Genomic DNA, 17343 nt, shown 5'->3' with positions numbered 1-17343 from the left:
GGCCCGCGCCGCCCCGCCTGATCCGCGACCCCCCTAGGCCCCGCCCCCGGCGCCGGCGCCCTGCCGCTGAGCCCACGCACACCCGGCCTGGGCCGCGGCTCCGCCTCCTGCCCCCCCCCCGCCCTCTTCGAGCCCGGGGGCTGGGACCCAGCGCAGGTCCGCCCCCTCCTCGCCGCGCCCCGCCCTGAGCCGGCGTCCCCGCTCCAGGCCGCTGCCGAGGCGTCCCGCATTGCGCTCGGCCGGGTCTTGCCGGGGCGCATCCCGCCGGATCCTTGGCCGCGTGCAGGCCCCCTCCACCTCGCTCTGCTTCCGCCTCGCCTCCTCCCGCCCCGCCCTAGGCTCGGGCAGGTCTCCGTTCCCATTGGCCTCCGGGAGGAAAGGGTCCGGCGTGGAAACGGTCAGGGAGAGCTTCCTCCTGAAATTTGGACCGCATGCTCGGAAGGGGCCGCCCTCGACAGCCATCAGGTCGGAGTGAGAGAGACGAGCGTCTTCTGTGCCCTCTGGATCCCAGCGCCGGCACGACTTAGCCACTCACTAGCTCTGGAAGCAAGAGCTTTATTTGCGAGGCTCGGCCCTCAGAGCAGATTCAGGTTGCAGGGCTGGTTACTGTCAACACACAGTAGGAGCCTAAGGGCTTTACCTCGATGGCTAGACAGCCTGGGTTTGATCTCAGCTTCTCTATTTTCTGGCTGTGCAGCCTTGGGCAAAGTGCTTGCCCTCTCAGTTGTGTGCCTGTTGCCTCAGAACGTCGTGTTAGGACTGAATGAGCTAGTCTACTTAAAATGCTTAGCACAGGATTTGGGGAAGAGTAGGTGCTCAGTGAACGTCAATTCTTGTGATTGCTACTGTTTAAAGACTGGCTCGGTGTCTCTGGAGATGTTTATGACCCTGCTGGGTGAGTGCTGAGGCTCTAGCCCCTTAGGTAACTATCCTGGTCTGTTAAGCATTTGCACAGGTGCAGGCATATGCTCTTGATGGTGGCTGAAAGTACTCCTGACTGTGATCATGACTTGTTTTACTTGTGATCATGATCATGTTTTACTGCTTGTACTTGAGAAAGCTGTGGCCAGGCTCGGAATTCATTAGGTTGTGAAACCGAAGAAAAGAGACCTCATTTTAAATGGAGTCCAAAGGCAAGAAGGGGGAATTCAGACATAACCATTTCTTGAAGCCCTTTACAGACCCAAGGAGAAGAAGCCTACTTTACTACCCCTGCGGGAGGAAAGATTTTTCTGATTGCAGCCCAGCCAATGAGAGCCTCGTAACAATGAAAAGCCACCACCCTCAAACTCCTACTTCACTCCAATGAGTTCTGTTTATAACAGGCCTTCCCACTCCCCCCTTTATAAAACAGCATTCCTCTTCTTTGTTCTCAGGACTTGGCTATGGTTTTGCAACAGCATGCTGCATCTTGTCTCAAATTGCAATTCTCTGCTGTTCCCAAATAAACCCACTTTTGCTGGCAAAATAACGATTTTATTTTTAAGGTAAACAAGGTACTCAATGTGTGTATCCCGGTGTGTGGCCAATTACCGCATGCCCTGCTGCTCACACCGCACTCCCTTCCAGCCACGATAGCAGCGACATTGAAACTCCACAGCCATCCTCATCTGATCCTCACGGGAGAGGGCACCTTGTAGGGTCAAGGGCCTGCCACCAGGAGGGAGCTGGATGGAGAAACTGGTGGGGTTGAGGAAGAGGAGGGCCTCAGGGTAGCTAGGGCGCCTGACACAGCGACCATGGCCTGAGCATAGGGCTTGACTGCACAGAAGAACCCCACTGGTCACGTTGAGGATGAAGGGCCCCAGGGTGGTGTCCACATACTCCTTGATGGCCTGGCATGATTCCTGAGGCGGGGGGAGGAACGTAAGGGACACCATGATCACGCATGGGCCAATCTAGGGCGTTGACTCACTCTTTTACCTGCTGGCCAACCAGGACTGCAGGGATAGAAAGGGTGAGCCAGGGTCTCCCCTCCCAGTCAGCCTGGCAGCCCCACCCCTGCCCGCAGCCTTCACCCCCATCCTGGGCCTGAGCTCACCTTGGTTCTTGTGTTCTCCCAGCTTACCCAGAGCACCACTCCTGCTGCCCCCTGGGCTGCACTTTCCCCTAGGCTGTGCTCCAGTTCGTCCTGGGGAAAGGGACAATATGGCTCTGAGGGGCCTTCCTCCCTCTCCTCAGCAGATTGCCATAACACCGCTGGATGGGACAAATAACTCATAACCACCGCCTGGGGCTGCTCTGGCCCTGGTGGCAAGAGGCAAGCCTGTCCTCCCTCTGGCCTGTGAGTGCCACACAGCAGGTACTACATCTTTGTGTGATGAATGCTGAATCGCCTCTACCGAGCACAGAACTTGGCACACAGTAGGAGCTCAAGGAATGGAAAATAATGGATAAAAGTGCCCCAAGGCTGTGGGCCTTACTTATTAGACCTAATGTCCGACAAGATAGGTTACAAGGTGGGTGGGGTCATAGGAGACTCACCAGGGGCAGAACGCGGTTCGTGTTGTCATAGAAGATCTGAGCATAGGGCAGCACTGGCAGATAGGGGTCCCCAACATCCTCAGCCACACGGAATGCCTCACCTACACGGTGCCGCACATACATCTGTCCCTTCCTTGTGCCCTCCAGCTCTGTGGGCAAGTAGATGCTGGGGTAGAGGGCACGGCTCTGGCGCCATAGCCATCCCAGTTGGTCATTCTGGGCACCAATACCTGGTGGGCACTCGCCTGTATAGTTGGGGCTTAGAAAATCATAGTTATAGCAGTCAGGGAAGCCATAGAAGCCCCAGAGGCCACGAGGCCTCAGTGCTTGGCCCAGCTTGAGGGTGCCTGCCATCCAGGCCTGAGCGGCTTTCTGGAACTGGTCCTGAGCTGCTGCCTCCACCCGAGTAGCTGGCCAGTCCGGATGCTGCCCCCGTACCAGTGCCCGTGAGCGCTGCCGGTAAATGTCCTTGCTGTCCCAGTTGAAGGCCCAGCGTGGGCGCCATGCCTCCCAGTCGATGACCGCCAGTCCTGAGAAGTCAGACTCAGGTATGGCAGCCTGAATGTCCTGGAATGAGTGGACCAGGTGGGTATCCAGGCTGGCATTCTGGGGCAGGCCACCAAACACAGGCTCCCCAGCAGATGTGTAATATGGGTAGGTGCCCAGCTGGTAGCTATAGAAAATGGTCATGTCGGGGCCACGGAAGGTCTGCCCTGGGTTGGCCACCACATCGAAGACACTGACATCCACATCCACGCCATATTTCTCCAGGCACCACTGGGTGTTTGCGTTCCAGATGGTGGTGAAGGGCTGGTCGGGTACCACAGAGCTCCTGGAGCCTTGGGCCGTGCCGAGCAAGGTCAGGAAGAGGGCATAGGTGGGAAGCAGATGGACTGCCATGGCAGAGGATGAGTCTAGGGAAACCTGGCCAGGGGAGGCAAAGCTGAGAGCGGGTTCTGAACTCTCTGACTCCCTACTCAGAAAAGGCCCGCCAAGCCCCTTGCTCATTAATCCACCCCAGCTCCAGCTTTAGGTAAACACTGACCTTGGCTCAGGGCTCTGGGGAGGTCAGAGGGCAAAGGAAAGGCACGGAGGGGGTGCATATCTGAGTTGCCTCTAGGATGGGGCCTCTGCCCTCTTGTCTCCCACAGACTTTGTCAGGCTTCGTGTGTGTAGGGTGTGCCTAAGCTAAACAATCCCCTTCCCCGGGGTGTTGCAGGGGTGGGGTGGGGGGGGGGCGACAGAAGCTATGACTTCTGTTTTGAGAAGAGCTGCTGAGAGCCAGGCCCTCAACTCCCAGGCTGACCTGACTGATGGAGGATCCTTTCCTGTCTCGTCCCCTAGGAATCCTGGCCAGCCACTGGAGGAAGAGATGCTCAGCGACCAACGCCAGGTCAGCCCAACCCTCCAGGATACCCGCCAGTCTGCCCACTTGTCCCTGCTGACCTCAGGGCTGAAGGGCCTCATCCTCCACATTTCCTGACCCCAGAGTGAGGGCCTAGGCAGGGCTCAGCAAGATTCTGTTCCTCAACTCGCCCCAGCGGCACCAGACTCTGGGAGGAAGCTGCTGCTGGAAACTCTGAGCTTTTGTCAGGGGGTCACCCCACCCAGTCTGGGGGCGGGCTGAGGGGCAGGCCTGGCCAGAGGGCTGGGCCAGGCAGCAGAGCCACCTCGCATCCCTAACAAAGTGCCTTGTTAGGAGGTGGGGCTGGGCCGGAAGCGGCCCTGCCCACACGGTCAACACCTCCACTGGGCTTTGTGGCTTTATTTGGGTTGGGGTTCGGGTCGGGGTGGCAGCAATGCAGGGGGCCTGCCTGGGTGGCAGACCCTGCTGGACAGGCCTGTTTGTGATACTGGCATCTGGGATCCTTGGTACTGGAGATGGAGGGAGCATACTCTTGTGCAGGGGTACCTTAGGACATTTGTGGGGCTCGGGTACTTTCGACTTTTTGGGCCCCTTCCTCAAAACATTAAAGAGTACATTTTATAGCTATGCTGGTACAAAGACAAATGCAATCCAGACTGAGGTCATTATCATATATTCATTATTAATCTGTATCTTCCTCTGATTAAAAAAGACCTTTTTTAGGCCCCAGGCCCAACACTGACCATGCCCAGGGGTAAGTCACCTGTGCTTTTGGGACAAGTGTGAAAGGCACTGTGTCTGTGAAGTTGGGCTGGTCACTGAGCGCATCCTTGTGGAGCCCTGCTCATCTTTGCTCTAGGCTTTTGTGCAAGCTCCAGTAGAGCATGTCTGTGCAAACACGGGATCCAGTGAGACTGGCAGTGAGACTCGGGTCTTGTGACTATGAGACCCCATGTTTGTGTGACCATGGGTGTGTCAGTGACCACATGCTTGTTCATTCATGATTTCATTTGTTTGCTGATTCAGAAGCTGGTTCTTGAGACCTGCTAGGTGCCCACACCCAGGTTTACCTGCCAGGGTGGAAGGAAACATCATGTCCCTGGTCCAGGTGAAAGTGCTACCTGACTCTATGGCCCCGTCTGAGCCTGAGCCAGTGCCGCCCCCTGACAGTGGTTAATGAGTCAGTCACATAGCTTCCGGTCATCTGGACTTGGTCCTCCAGGCTAGGATGGAGAAGCTGACTGCGTAGAAGCAGGAGGACCCAAGCACAGGATCACCAGAGGTGGTGGCTACTGATCCTGTTCACAAAGCAGAGTCCCAGAGTGATGACCATTAGGCTCAGAGAGCCTGGCACAACTCCCGAGGGCTGAGCGGACAGAACATCAAGACAGCCCTGACTCCCTCTCTGAGGGTTCATGCTACCTTCTGGTGCCCCCAGAAACCTAGTGCCACGATTGGCACAATTCAGCCAACCACTAGGCTGGCATTCTCTATCTGGATTCAGTTTAGCAGAGAATCTCTAATGGTGGAACAGCAGGAAGATGCTGGGGCACCTGAAGTCCTCCCCAACCTGAGGGCCCTGCCCCTGCTGAGCTGGTCTGGCCGGAATGGTCCAAGTGCTGTATGTGTCTGGGGTCAGTCCACCTTCGTGGTCCAGCCCTGCCTGCTCTCTCTGGTTGTGTGCCTACCCTGGGTCTGAGCCACCTCGCTCCCCGTTACTCTCACCCACCCATCGACAGCTGTGGCGGTCCCTACACCTGCCATGAGACTGTCTTCCAGGTCCTCCTGGAAAGTGATGTTATCACAGGTTTGCACGGAGGGGGCCACAGCTAGATGGGTACAGGTCACAGATGTTGGGGGTAGGAAACCGTTGTGTAAGATCATATGTGTGGGGGAAATCTCAGCTTTGCATAGGTATGAAGAATTCCTAGCTAGATGGGAAGTCACAGAGGTTGGGTATTACAGATGTGGGTAGGGTAGTTCACAGGTGTGTTTGAGGGTCACAGCTGGGTAGGGGAAGTCAGAGGTGCGAGGGCAGTAAGTCACAGCTTCTTCCTTGACCTATTTTTCCTTGACCAATATTTTTATCTTCTGCCCAGCAGGCTTCTCCCCACCATGGCCATGAGCAGCTGGGTACCCCTCCTCCACCAGGTGAACTGACACTGCCTTCCTGATGCTACCACCCAGCCCCTTCCCTCCATTCTCTGCCATCACCAGCCAGAGGGACGAGGATCACTTTACAACCTGAGCTGACATCAGTTTGGTGTGGCTTGCTTCTCCAGGCTCTGCTCCCCCGAGCACATCTGACTTGGCCTTTGCATCTAGTGTGCACCCCCTTGAGGACAGCACTCTTTCCTGGTGTGGCTCACAGATGCAGCCTAGCACCGGCATGTGTGTTTACTGTGTGTTTACTGCACAGGTAAGATGGTCACCGCCATCAGGCAAGGTCAGGCGTACACCCTGCCCCACCTGCAGTAACCCCTTGGCCACCCCGCAGCCTCAGATTGCCAAGTGCCAGCTGTGTTCTGACTTTCTCCAGTCTTTGCCCTCACTTTATCTCTACTATCAAGCTTCCGCTTCCACTTTCAAAACTCAGTGTAGAAAGCACTTCCTTGAGGATACCTCCTTTGAGTCCTTGTGGCTGGAATGCCCCCTTCACCACTTGGCTGATTCTGGAGTGTTGTCTCCTCACCTTCAGTGTATGCTGAGGGCAGGGCTGGTGTCATCACTAACACAAGGGGACCCCAAGTGTGGGTCTGATGACTGAGAAGAGGAGCAGAGACCTTCTGCTCCCAGAGACCAGGTAACTTCAAAAGCAGGGGAGTGAAGCAGGCCAGAGCTAATCTGATTACTCCAACAGTTACCCCTCTCCCCTGGGACAGCTAGGGATAAGCCACATTCTCCCATGGCCAGGACAGGGCTGACCTCTGAGGATGTCTCTGCTCCCAGACTCAAGATGCCTACCTCTCCCACCACTGTGTATCTTTGCAGCGGGACAGGGACGAGGTCCCAAACCCTAGTGGAGGACTGTGACCCAGATGGGGAGAGGCATGTGTGGCTGGAGTCCACTGCCCTTGGGAGCTGGGAGTGGAGGAGACGTCCCTGCCTGTGGGAACAGTAGGGAGGGGTGGTCTGGCTACTTGCCCAGCCAGGGACTATCAAATATCTACTTCCCCTTTCTCCCTGGATGGGCAACGTGAGGTGAGTGGCACTGGCCCAGCTAGGGACCCAGGGGCAAGTGGGCGAGCACAATGAGTCTGGTCCTTCACAAAATGTTGGGCCCAACTGCTTTCTTATCAATATGGAGAAAGCAAGGTCCTTGGTGTTGGGGTGCAATGTGAATCCTTCTGTTCCCAGTGGCCCCTGCCCCAGCAGAGCAGCTGCAGAACGGGCAGCTCTGGGCCTCCGGGTTCCATGGACTGCATATAACAAATAAGATGTCCCCAGCAGAGCCTCACAGGGACAGAGCTGAGCTCAAACCTGAGAGACCCCGAGTCTCTCTCACGTGTCCTGGCCTAGGTAGGTGCAGATAGTCCAAGCACAGAAGCAGTTGTTTTATATTTAATTTACAAAAGAGACCCCAAAATAATAATAATAAACTATTCAGGGGCAGGAGAGTAGGGTCAGGTCCTCTCTGGCCCGGCTGTGCCCCTCTTCCTCTCAGGCTGGGAGAGAAGGGGCCTCTCAGGGGACTGCCCCTCCCCCTTAGAACAGGGGGGTGAGAGCTGGTATGGACGCCCTGCTGAGGATCCCAGGGGCTCTGCCCCCACCCAGGCTCCAGTTAGTCCACCCCTCGCAGGCTCCTACAGGCCTAGCAGAGCTCTTGTGGCAGAGGCCAGCTTGCCTGGCAGCCAGGTGAGAGACCTCTATGAAGTCCAGGTGAGCACCAGGGCTGCCACAGCCAGCGGGCCGGTGAGGTGGGACCCAGCCCAGGCCCCCCGGGCACCCCCAGCTGCCCGTGTATGGTCCCACTGGCATTGCTCGCCACCCCAGCCTAAGTAGCACTGGCAGCGGAAGTGTGTCTGCAGGTGGTTGAGATCAGCCCAGCTGAGCTCGCCCTCTGGTCGAAGCTGGGGCTCACCAGGTATGTGACTAGGCACCAGGCGGAAGCTGCTGGCACTGAGGTGCAGAAAGGTATTGGCGCTGGGGTCACGGCGTACGCAGCGCCCGTGGCCATGGCACTGTGCCCAGCTGCAATACTGGGCGGCCCAGGACACGTTGACTACGTAGGGAACCAGCAGCCGCTTCAGGTAATCCTTGAGGTACTGGCAGGTCTCCTGGGGGCAAAGGCCAGGGATCAGAGTCAGCCGCCTCAGCCCATAGGCCCAGATGGACATTCTGTGTTCACACTGCAAGGTCTGTACTTTCTTTTAACAGTGTCCACCTGTGTACATGTACAGGCATGTTTGAGCCCTACTGTCCCTGTCCCTGCAGAGAAGGGAGGAGGGGACGGGGATAAGCCCAGCAGGGGAAGAGGGAAGTGTGGGGGGGGGGTGGTGAAGGGGGTAAGGGTGGAACTCAAAGGCTGTTCAGGATACCATGACTCCTTTCCTGGGACTAGGGGAAGAATGCTTTCTTCTCTGTTGGGATCAGAGATGCCTGGGTGTGAGACAGACAAGGGACCCAGACTAGGATGGTTTGCCCACCTTAAGGTAGGCAGCCCAAAGCTGCACCTGTCTATCTGCCTCCTGCAGACTCCACTCTGGCAGGCTGGTGGAGGGGGGGTTCTTACTCACCGTGCTAGTGGTGTAGCCTGCGTCGCCCCAGAGGATGACCCCGGCTGCGCCCAGGGCTGCACTCTCACCAATGGTGGAGATGAGATCCATCTGTGTGGGAGGAGGAAGAGAGTCAATGGGGAAGACTGAGACCACAGGGTGAGGACAAGACAGGCTGGACAGGCCTGTTTTGACTTGCTGGTCCCTCAGCCCAGTACCCCTCCCCAGCCTAAGGCAGAGGTTGTTACATTTTCTCATTAGATGTGCAAGCCATTTGCTTCAGTACTTTGGCTTCCATTTCTCAAGCCAATGGTCCACTTGAATCTAGGATGTATCTATCAGGATAAACTCCAAAGTCAGAATGCCTAGTCCCAAGTCCCTGCTCTGCCTCGGGTGTGCTGGGAAGCTTTGAGCAAATTTCTCAGTCTCTCTGGATTTCAATTTTCTTACCCGCAAAATGGAGAGACCTACTCTGCCACCCTTTCACAGGGTCCCAGAGAGAATGACGGGAGGGGATTTAGGGCAGCTAGTCAGTTAGGGGGCAGGAGGCCCCCTGCTATCCCAAACCTGCAGTGGTTCCCTGGGGAAGAAGGCAGGGCCCAGGAAGGCACGTACCTCGCTAAGGCCTGTGAGCCTGCGGCTATAGGTGGGTCGTGTGAAGACATAGACCGGGAGCGCATGGTTGGCGTGGTGGGTGTGAGCCACACGAAGGGCCTCCTGAACTCGGAAGCTGACAAAGTTGCGGCCATGGGTGGAGGACGCAAGCGTCTCGTCCAGGTAAACGGAAGGGAAGAGGGCTGTGCTCTCGGCCCAGAGCCAGGCCAGCTGATCGTTCCGGGAGACCTCAACGTCAGGGCAGCGGCCGGTGTAGGTCTCCCAGTTCTGCACATAGTCGTGGTTGTAACAGTCGGGGAAGAGGTAGAAGCCCCAGAGGTGCCGTGGCCGAACTGCCTTGACGAAGCGCAGTGTCTCCAGCATGAACTGCCGGGCGGCAAACTCAAACTCGTACTGCGCCTGCTTCACCACACGGTCTGCAGGCCAGTCAGGGTGGCGAACGGCCACCAGCTGGCGCGATGACTGGCGGTATATGTCCTTATCCTGCCAATTGCGCACCCACACAGGCCGCCAGTCCTCCCAGTCAATGACTGCCAGGCCTGCAGGCTCCTGCGAACGAATGTAGTGCTCCACATGTTCCTGCAGCATCTTCAGATGTGCCCAGAGGCTGCCATTCTGTGGCACGCCACCATGCACAGACCTCCCCATTGAACTGAAGCGTGGATACAGGCCCAGCCGGTCATGGTAGAAGATGGTGATGTTCTGGTTCACAAAACCCTCATTGGGTGAGGCCTGCACATCAAAGGCCTTCAGGTCCAGTGGTACCTTGAGACGAGGGCCACAGTCTTGTGTGGGCACATCCCATGCTACCACAAAGGGCCGGCCGGTAAAGATGGGTGGTGCTGTGGGTTTGAGCTGGGCGGCCCATGCCACCACCACCAGGGCCAGTGTGACGGCAGGGCCCAGGCCTGCCCACATGCTGGGGGCTGCAGGGAGACAGTGGTGTCACCTGCCTGACACCAGCTCAGGAACTGGGGGAAAGATGGGAGAGAGCAAGTCAGTCTACAGAATCCTGGAGGTGCCCACCCCAAACCCATTCACACCCGCAAAGCCCAAGCTGTGTGGGGCACTGTGCCCAGTTCGGGGACTGTAACAGGTCTGAGAGACCACAGACCACTGAGAAGGCAAGACACCCTGGGAACTCACTGCCAGGAACACAGGGCTCCTTCCTGGAGCAGGTGGCTTATGGCTGGGCAGAGACCTCTGGTAGATCTGTGGGTCTGAGAATTGGCAGGCTGAGCTATGGACTCGCTGCTCAGAAATACGGATCCTGCACACCGCCCAACAACACACGGTTTCAGAGAGCCCCAAACCCAAGGCCCACTCTGTACCCCGTGAAGAACTGATCTAGAGAAATGCTAGCATTGGGATAAGGCAGGGCAGAGCTCAAGCAGCCACCAGGAAGCTGGAAGACAGCCGCAGAGCTGGTATCTGTGCAGCACCCGCCTGGCGGGAGAGCGAGGCTGTCAGGACTTTGTCTCAGGCGCAGACATTCTCTCCCAAGCTCGGTGGAGGCCCCACCGGGACAAAGGGGCGGCAGACCTCCCGTGGCGGCGCGGGCGACCGGCCCTTCCCTGCGCAGCCACCGGGAATGCGCGCGCCCGCTCGCCAGGCGGGCCCCGGGAGGAGCTCACTTCTCCTGGCCTTTGTGCGGGACCCCGCCCCCGCCCCGCACGTGGGGCCTGAGCCGGGCCGGGTGGGGGGGGGGTCCCTGGGCCGCCCCGCTGGGCGCATCCCCGAGGGTCCAAACCCAGCCTACGGGGAGAGCCGCTAGGCTTGCACCGTTCGCCCTCACCTCGCGCGGGGCGCCGCCGGGACCCGCGCCACGGCCACCGCCATCCCCGACCCAGCCCGGCCCGCTCCGGCCGCTCGCCCAGGCGCGGCCCCGGCTCGGCGCCTCTGCTGCTCCGCCCCCCGACCCCAGCCCGGCCCGCGGGCCCTTTAAGAATCCAGCGTGGAGGTGGGCCCCGGGCAGGACTTGCGGCGGCGGCGGGGAGGTGGGCCTCACTTTCGCGCAGCCAGTGCCGCCTTTAGGCCTCCAGGGTCCCCAGATCCTCCGCCGAGGAATGCGGCCACCCATCTAGGGCCATGAGGCCCCTCTAACGGGGCCTTCTTCTGGAGTCTCAGGCGCGAGCTCCAGTCAGCCCAAGATTTCCTCCCCCACCAGCCCGCGGCCGGTGGTACAGTCCTCCGCTCGGCCGCGCGACCAGCCAGCTTAAAGGGACAGCATCCGGGACGCGAGTCGCGGAGGGAATAAAGAAGGCGGTGTTCCTCCGCCCGTCCATAAGGTGGTGCTGCGGCACCCGGGGCCTTGGCTGGGGGCAGCCCAGGATCTGGCCCTGTACCCGCGAGTGTAGCTTCCAGCCCTGGGCCGTAGTTTGGAGAGAGAGACGGTGACCAGAGCCGACCTCGGGCCTCCCTGGACAGTATCGCCAGGTCCCTACGGATCAGGGCTCCCCTCCCCCCGTCCCAGTCTGAAGGGAAGCCCCGCCCCCTGCCCGACTGGGAGAGAGGGGGCCTAGCTCCTGCCGTTTAGCCCTCGCCGGGCTGGGTGGAGGCAGTGGTTGTCTTGGCAACACGAGCTTTGAGTCGCAGCTTGGCCGGCCCCGCTGGGGGCCGGTAAGCCCAGCGGGCCCTGGGGGTAGGAGCCCCCCAGGCCTTATTTCAACTCTGAGAAGGCTGTTGCGGTTGCAGAAGTGCCCGGCCCGACTGCAGAGAAATTGGCCTGGCTAAAGGGTCTTCCCCGAATCTCCACCCGCTATCAGGAGCCCTTTCGCCCCACGAGCCCCTCCTGCTGAGGAGCAGGCTTGGAGCTAGACCGGGCCTCCCTGCCTCTTCCTAGATCCTCTCCGCCGAACCCCGTACAGGGCTCAGCTCCCCAAAGGGCCTGGGTCTGCACCAGCAGCCCATTCCCGTCCGCGTGCCAGGGACAGGAGAGAGGTAGAGCTCCTGCGAGCGGATCTACGGGGTTGCAGGCCAGTCGCCTGCACTGGGCTCACCTGTGTGGGAGCCCGTGGGCCCAGTAGGTCGGCGGCCTCCCTCCTTCCCCGGGTGAGCCTCTCCAGCTAAGCTACTCACACCAGCTGCTGCCCGCCGGGCAGCCCGCCGGCGACTTGATAAACCCCATCCCCTCCCACCCGCTCCCGCCTCCCACCCCAGCCCTTTTTCCTCACTTCCTGCTGCCCCTCCAAGAGGAAAGGGCCAGGAACCAGCGCGGGGGAAGGGACTGCCTTGACCCTGTTTCCCTCCGGCTTGCCCTGCTGGCTGGCTGCCTTCCCCCCTCCTCCCCCAGTATGCCCTGGCCCTGCGAACTGCACCAGGTGACAGGAAGGCTGTGGGACTTGGCTCAGGTGACAGCCTGCACCATGCCGGCAGCTTCCTAACCCCGAGAGCTCTTCTAAACCTTCCCTTGGGATTGAGAGCCATCCTCAAATCCAATAGCCTGTGAGTGCAGGGACCCCAGTGGTGGGATGCTTGCCTCAAGGTCCCCAAAAACAGGTGGTGAAGAAGGGAACTGGCTCTAAGGGGTTTGGGGGAACTTCCAAGAGCTGAGTCAATTTTTTTTCCACTGAGAGCGGAAGTATCCCAAGTGACAGATTGGACAATGTGTTGATGTGTGTGACTGCAGGGTTGGGGTGGGACGGGCTGGGAGGGGTCTATAGGCCTCCAGCTCTCCTGCCAGAGGACATTCCTGGGTGAACTTCACCAAGACACTGTAGAGCAGGGAGCTCATAACTGGTGAGAAAAGGGTTGTTTCCATAGGAAGAGGATGCCTGTAACAGGGCTGGCCCCAGAGAGAGCTGCAGCAGAGTCTCAGCAGACTGTTCCAGAGGGTTGGACAAGTATGTACATCCTCAAGTCACCCTGAGCTTACCTTGTTCACCCTACCAGCCCACCTCCTTGATACCCAGGGCCTCTGTCCTAACAGAAGGCTGCGGAAGACTGGGCAACTGGGGCAACTGGGTACATGCCTCAGAGTCTGTCCCTGAGGACCAAGGAGTCCAGGACATGGCAAGGGAGGGTGTGTCCCCATACCACTGTGCTAGCTCCACAAGGGACAGAAGCCTTGGAAACTGCGAGGGTGGGGGCCCCTGGGGAAACAAAGGCCAGACCAGACTGTCCCAGGGCAGGACACTTCCTCAGGCAGCCAGCAGGAAGGAAGTGAGCACAGCCCAGTGGAAGGGAGTGGAGGAGCACTGCCCTGACCCCCCATTGTTTCCAGCTTTGGGGTCAGCTGGGGCAGGCTGAACACAGGGAGTTCCCCCACACTGGGAGAGTGGTGATGGGAGATGGGATGCCATCTGGCATGGAAGAACCCTGGCCTTGGGGCGGTAAGGGGGATAATAGAGGATGATAGGCCTTATGTCTGGCATCTGATCAGGAAAGTGGGAAGGTGCCCAAAGAACTACAAAGGCTGCACAGGATGATCCTCCTCCGGATGTGACAAATTTAAGCCTCCAAAAGACTGGCAGGCCAACTCCCCAGACCCAGAAGCCTGTGTCCCTAAACTCCCTCTTTCCTAACGAGAAGAGGGCTGATGGCCAAGGGCTGAGCTGAGAAGCAGCCTTATAGCAGGGCCTGAGAGGTGCAGGCCAAATGTACACAGGGTGCAACTAGAGGTGAGAACACAGTGTCAGTTAGAAACGGAGTACTAGGTGGGTGAGTTTTGCATGATGGAATAGAAGCCCCAAGCCCACTCTCCTGGTGGAATCCACATGCAGTTCTGGGAGGAAGCAGGTGGGTTTGGGCTACATAGCCTGGCAGTAGGCCAAGGGCATGGTAGCACCCATCTGATTGCTGTCCACTTAAGATGGGTCTTGGCAGTCCATGGGGTTTGTGCTGTGACTTCATGTGAGGTCAGCTGGCACTGCTTGGGGCAGGATAGCTGTTCGAGAATTACCTGAGGTGATGGTCTCACATCAGGTCTGGCAGGTGGGGCCAATTCCTAGTGAACCACCCCAAAGCCTTCCAATTCCTTCCAATAGTCCCCACCTATTAAACACAATAGACAAGTTAGGGGCTTCCATTCTGAGGGGGCCTGCCCTGAGGGCTGTGAATACACTGCCACCTGCTGGTCACAGCTGGGATGACCACAGGCTGGGCTCAGGCTTACTGGGACTGAGCCTTGCTGATACACATGGGGGCCATCAGAGTGGCCCAATCTAGACACTGTTTGTCACAGCAGATGGCACTCTTGTATGCAGGGTCTACAAATAATTTTATTGAAACTAAACAAATAACACAACAGCTTTCTTAGATTGGGGACCACCCTTCCCAAGCCATTTCCCATACTCTTAAAAGCACAGAGCTTGCACAGTAAGGACTTAAAAAAAAAAGTCATTTTGATGTAGAAATCAGACTGTGCCCCAACATCATGGACTAGACTATTTACAAACTTTCACATTTTAAGTATTCCTTTATGGTTGATCTCTGCTTTATGTCTCTACCCAGGGGCTCTAGTACCTTCCGTTGACTGATCCTGAGGGATGGGTATACTGTAGGAAAAAGGGTGGTGGGCTCCTTACCGCTACTGGCACCAGCCCTAGCGTGCTGTCCCTCACCAAAGGGTGGCAGATGATCTCCTCCCAATAGCAGGGGTAGGTGTAGGTGTGTGTGTGTGTGTGTGTGTGTGTGTGTGTTGGGGGGGCTGGCACAAAGGCAAGGAGGAATAGACAAAGTAGGTGGGTTGGGGCAATTCCCCATAGGCACAGGCATCATAGCCCTTCCTGATCCAGTCTGTCTTATGCCCTCTCAACTGGGTGTGTGTGTGGGGGGCGGGGGGGCAACAATAGTTGCAATGGGGGAGGGATCAGTCCCATCTCCTATTAACAGCCAGAAAACTGTCCATCCATCTGAGAGTCGGAACAGATGAGCAGGCGGGCAGGAAGAATCAGGCTTGCACTGCCCTCTGCCTCTGTCCAACACAGAAGGAATCGAGGTAGCAAACGGCTGAAATGCTCCAACAAGGGGGTAAGGGAAATGAGGGAAAGGAAGTTCCCACTTGTGTATAGCTCCCACAGCCCAGGGGCTGGAAGAAGGCAGACCTTGCTTGTAAAGTGCTGTAGCCCCTAGCAGGGCTGGGCCCTAGGCAAGCTTGGAAGAAAGCAGGCCAGGCAAGGGTGCAGGAACCAGGCATTCCTGACCAGCATATGCCCTGCCATGCTCCTTATAGGGATTGCTGGGGAAGGTGGGCTGGTAACTCTGCCATAGCCCTCGCCAGCCACCAGCCACCTCTTGTCCACATACAAACCAACACCCAACCAATATTGCAGGACTGCCCTGCTCACAGCTGAAGTTTCCAGGCCAATGCAGTTTATTCAGGGTTGTGGCCCCAGCTTAGGTTCCTTAATGGAAGCCACACCTTGAGCCTGGGAGTTTCTTGATGGGGTAGGGAGTGCTTATGCCTGCCACTCCCCAGGCTCACACCTCATAGAGGATCACAGGAAAATCCACGTGGATGCGGGGAGGATCCAGCTTCACGATGCCCTGCCGTGGAAACAGAGGCTTGTGAGGGCCAGCTCCTCCCCCCAAAAAGCCCCCACCATGACAGCAGACCCCATCTGGGTCTACTTCCATATACTCAACATAGGCTCTATGACCACTGCCCAGCCCCTCACCTGAGGAATCAGGTTCTTATGCACCCGCCTCAGCTTGGCCCGCTTCTGCCCGTTCTTGGTGACGATTGTCTCCTCGTAGAACTCATGAGCCAGATCCCCATCCTCGTCATAGAACATGGAGCTGTGTGGAAAGACAGGGAACGGGCTGGGCTGGAGCCCCATACCCGGTCATGGCAAATGACCAGACTACGGGGAAGTGTACCCATCTCCAAATGGGGAGGAACAACGTTGGTGGGAGGAAGAGAGGATAATAAGCTGGAAGAAACCCTTGTTTGGGGCCTGGGTCTACTAGAAGCAAGTGGGGAGTGGGATGGTAGCCAGGGCTACCCTCTCAGGCTCTAGGAAGAGAGATCATATCAGAGCACATTGCCAAAGCCAGTTCTCATCATTGGTTTGTTAAGCAAAAAGTAGCCACGTCAACATCAGGCCCTTGCCTTCACCCAGGACTTCTAGAGTGGGTAGCATGATGACCTAGGCGTGTGTCTCACTCCAGAAAATACTGCTGGCCTTGGGCCAACCTGAGATGGCAGCTGCCTGAGCTAGGAGGGAGCCTAGAGAAAAAGGTTGAATCCTCCCCACCCACCCCAGGTGGCTGTTGTAGCCAAACTACCACGGTTGGCTCTTTCTAGTATCTACAGTCAAGTCTCCAGCATCACGAGTACCACTTCCCTGGGCCCAACAGGGGCAGGCCAATATAGTAGTCTGTCTGGGCCCATGAAAAGATAGGGGAGGTCAGTGCTCTAGATCTGGAGAACGTATCTGGGTGAGGGTCTTTTTACCCAGGCTCCATCCTCAACACTAGGATCCTACTTCCTGGCTACTACCCTCAGAGACCCAACGCCACCACGGTGGGGTATGGAAACAGCCAGAATAGGGTTATTCCTCCTTCAGACGAATTGGAGGAGACGGAGGCTAGGAGCCTTCAACTTTCATGCTGAGCTGGAAGGGATGAAAGGAAGAAATCCTGAAGTCTCAGGGAGGCTTTATCTCAGTTTTACCGTGCAGAGGGCCTGCCCATGGACAAGCCGCAGGCCCATTCTTCCCCTAGGGAGACCTTCAGAGCAGCCAGGTCTCTAGGAACTGACTGCTCTGCTTTCCCCACCTCTTGATCCCACGGGGGCCCGAAACATGGGACTTTTCCTGGCTCGAACTGGAGATCCCTCTGACGTGGGGCGCCCCGCCGCCCGCCTGTTCTCCCCGGGGCGGAATCCGCACCCTTACCCGCGGCGCGTGAAAACGAAGGGGGGCACGACTCGACCTCGCGGCCGCACCAAAGCTTGCTCAGCGACTGCCGACTCCGGGCCGCCGCCCCCCGCCGCCGAGGCGAAGGGCCACAGGCCCCGAGCTTTGGAGCCGCTGGTGCCCATGTCAGGGCCGCCGGCGCATGGCGAGCCCCGCGGCCGCTTTGCTCTCACAGGACAGTCGGCGACGCCATGCCCTGCTTCGGCCTCCGCAGGCAGGTGCTGCCGCTGCCGCCGCCGCCACCGCCGCCGCCTTCCGCAGGCTCCGCTGTCTCCACGGAAACCTCACTTCCGCTTCCGCACAC

The 17343-nt window shown here is 58.1% G+C and overlaps 3 protein-coding genes across 7 annotated transcripts; all 3 read right to left on the bottom strand.

Moving 5' to 3' along the window:
* Positions 1 to 1454: 1454 nt before the first annotated feature.
* On the bottom strand, positions 1455 to 7322 carry HYAL1 (hyaluronidase 1). 2 transcript variants are annotated; one of them, XM_055344551.1, is made up of 4 exons: positions 3931 to 7322; positions 2485 to 3408; positions 2042 to 2131; positions 1455 to 1847 (listed from the first exon to the last, which is right to left on the bottom strand). In XM_055344551.1, exons 1-4 carry the CDS (start codon positions 3958 to 3960, stop codon positions 1530 to 1532), a joined length of 1362 nt encoding a protein of 453 aa, XP_055200526.1. In that variant the 5' UTR covers positions 3961 to 7322; the 3' UTR covers positions 1455 to 1529. The 2 variants fall into 2 exon arrangements, with proteins under 2 accessions (XP_055200526.1, XP_055200525.1); XM_055344550.1 differs by lacking the exon at positions 3931 to 7322 and having other exon boundaries at positions 2485 to 3920.
* Positions 7323 to 7395: 73 nt separating this feature from the next.
* Positions 7396 to 12288, bottom strand: HYAL2 (hyaluronidase 2). 4 transcript variants are annotated; one of them, XM_055344547.1, is made up of 4 exons: positions 12180 to 12288; positions 9181 to 10151; positions 8587 to 8676; positions 7396 to 8127 (listed from the first exon to the last, which is right to left on the bottom strand). In XM_055344547.1, the coding sequence occupies exons 2-4, from the start codon at positions 10096 to 10098 to the stop codon at positions 7717 to 7719; spliced, it is 1419 nt and encodes a 472-aa protein (XP_055200522.1). In that variant the 5' UTR covers positions 10099 to 10151; positions 12180 to 12288; the 3' UTR covers positions 7396 to 7716. The 4 variants fall into 4 exon arrangements, with proteins under 4 accessions (XP_055200522.1, XP_055200521.1, XP_055200523.1 ...); XM_055344546.1 differs by lacking the exon at positions 12180 to 12288 and adding an exon at positions 10976 to 11079; XM_055344548.1 differs by lacking the exon at positions 12180 to 12288 and adding an exon at positions 10579 to 10834.
* A 2093-nt stretch (positions 12289 to 14381) lies between these two features.
* On the bottom strand, positions 14382 to 17303 carry TUSC2 (tumor suppressor 2, mitochondrial calcium regulator). Its single transcript, XM_055343731.1, has 3 exons — positions 17019 to 17303; positions 15798 to 15918; positions 14382 to 15666 (listed from the first exon to the last, which is right to left on the bottom strand). The coding sequence occupies exons 1-3, from the start codon at positions 17162 to 17164 to the stop codon at positions 15601 to 15603; spliced, it is 333 nt and encodes a 110-aa protein (XP_055199706.1). The 5' UTR covers positions 17165 to 17303; the 3' UTR covers positions 14382 to 15600.
* Positions 17304 to 17343: the final 40 nt, after the last annotated feature.

This window comes from Nyctereutes procyonoides, unplaced genomic scaffold, assembly GCF_905146905.1.
Source record: "Nyctereutes procyonoides isolate TBG_1078 unplaced genomic scaffold, NYPRO_anot_genome, whole genome shotgun sequence".
Lineage (NCBI taxonomy): Eukaryota > Metazoa > Chordata > Mammalia > Carnivora > Canidae > Nyctereutes > Nyctereutes procyonoides.
The sequence above is the reverse complement of the archived record's forward strand: the minus strand, read 5'-3'. Positions and strand labels throughout refer to the sequence as shown.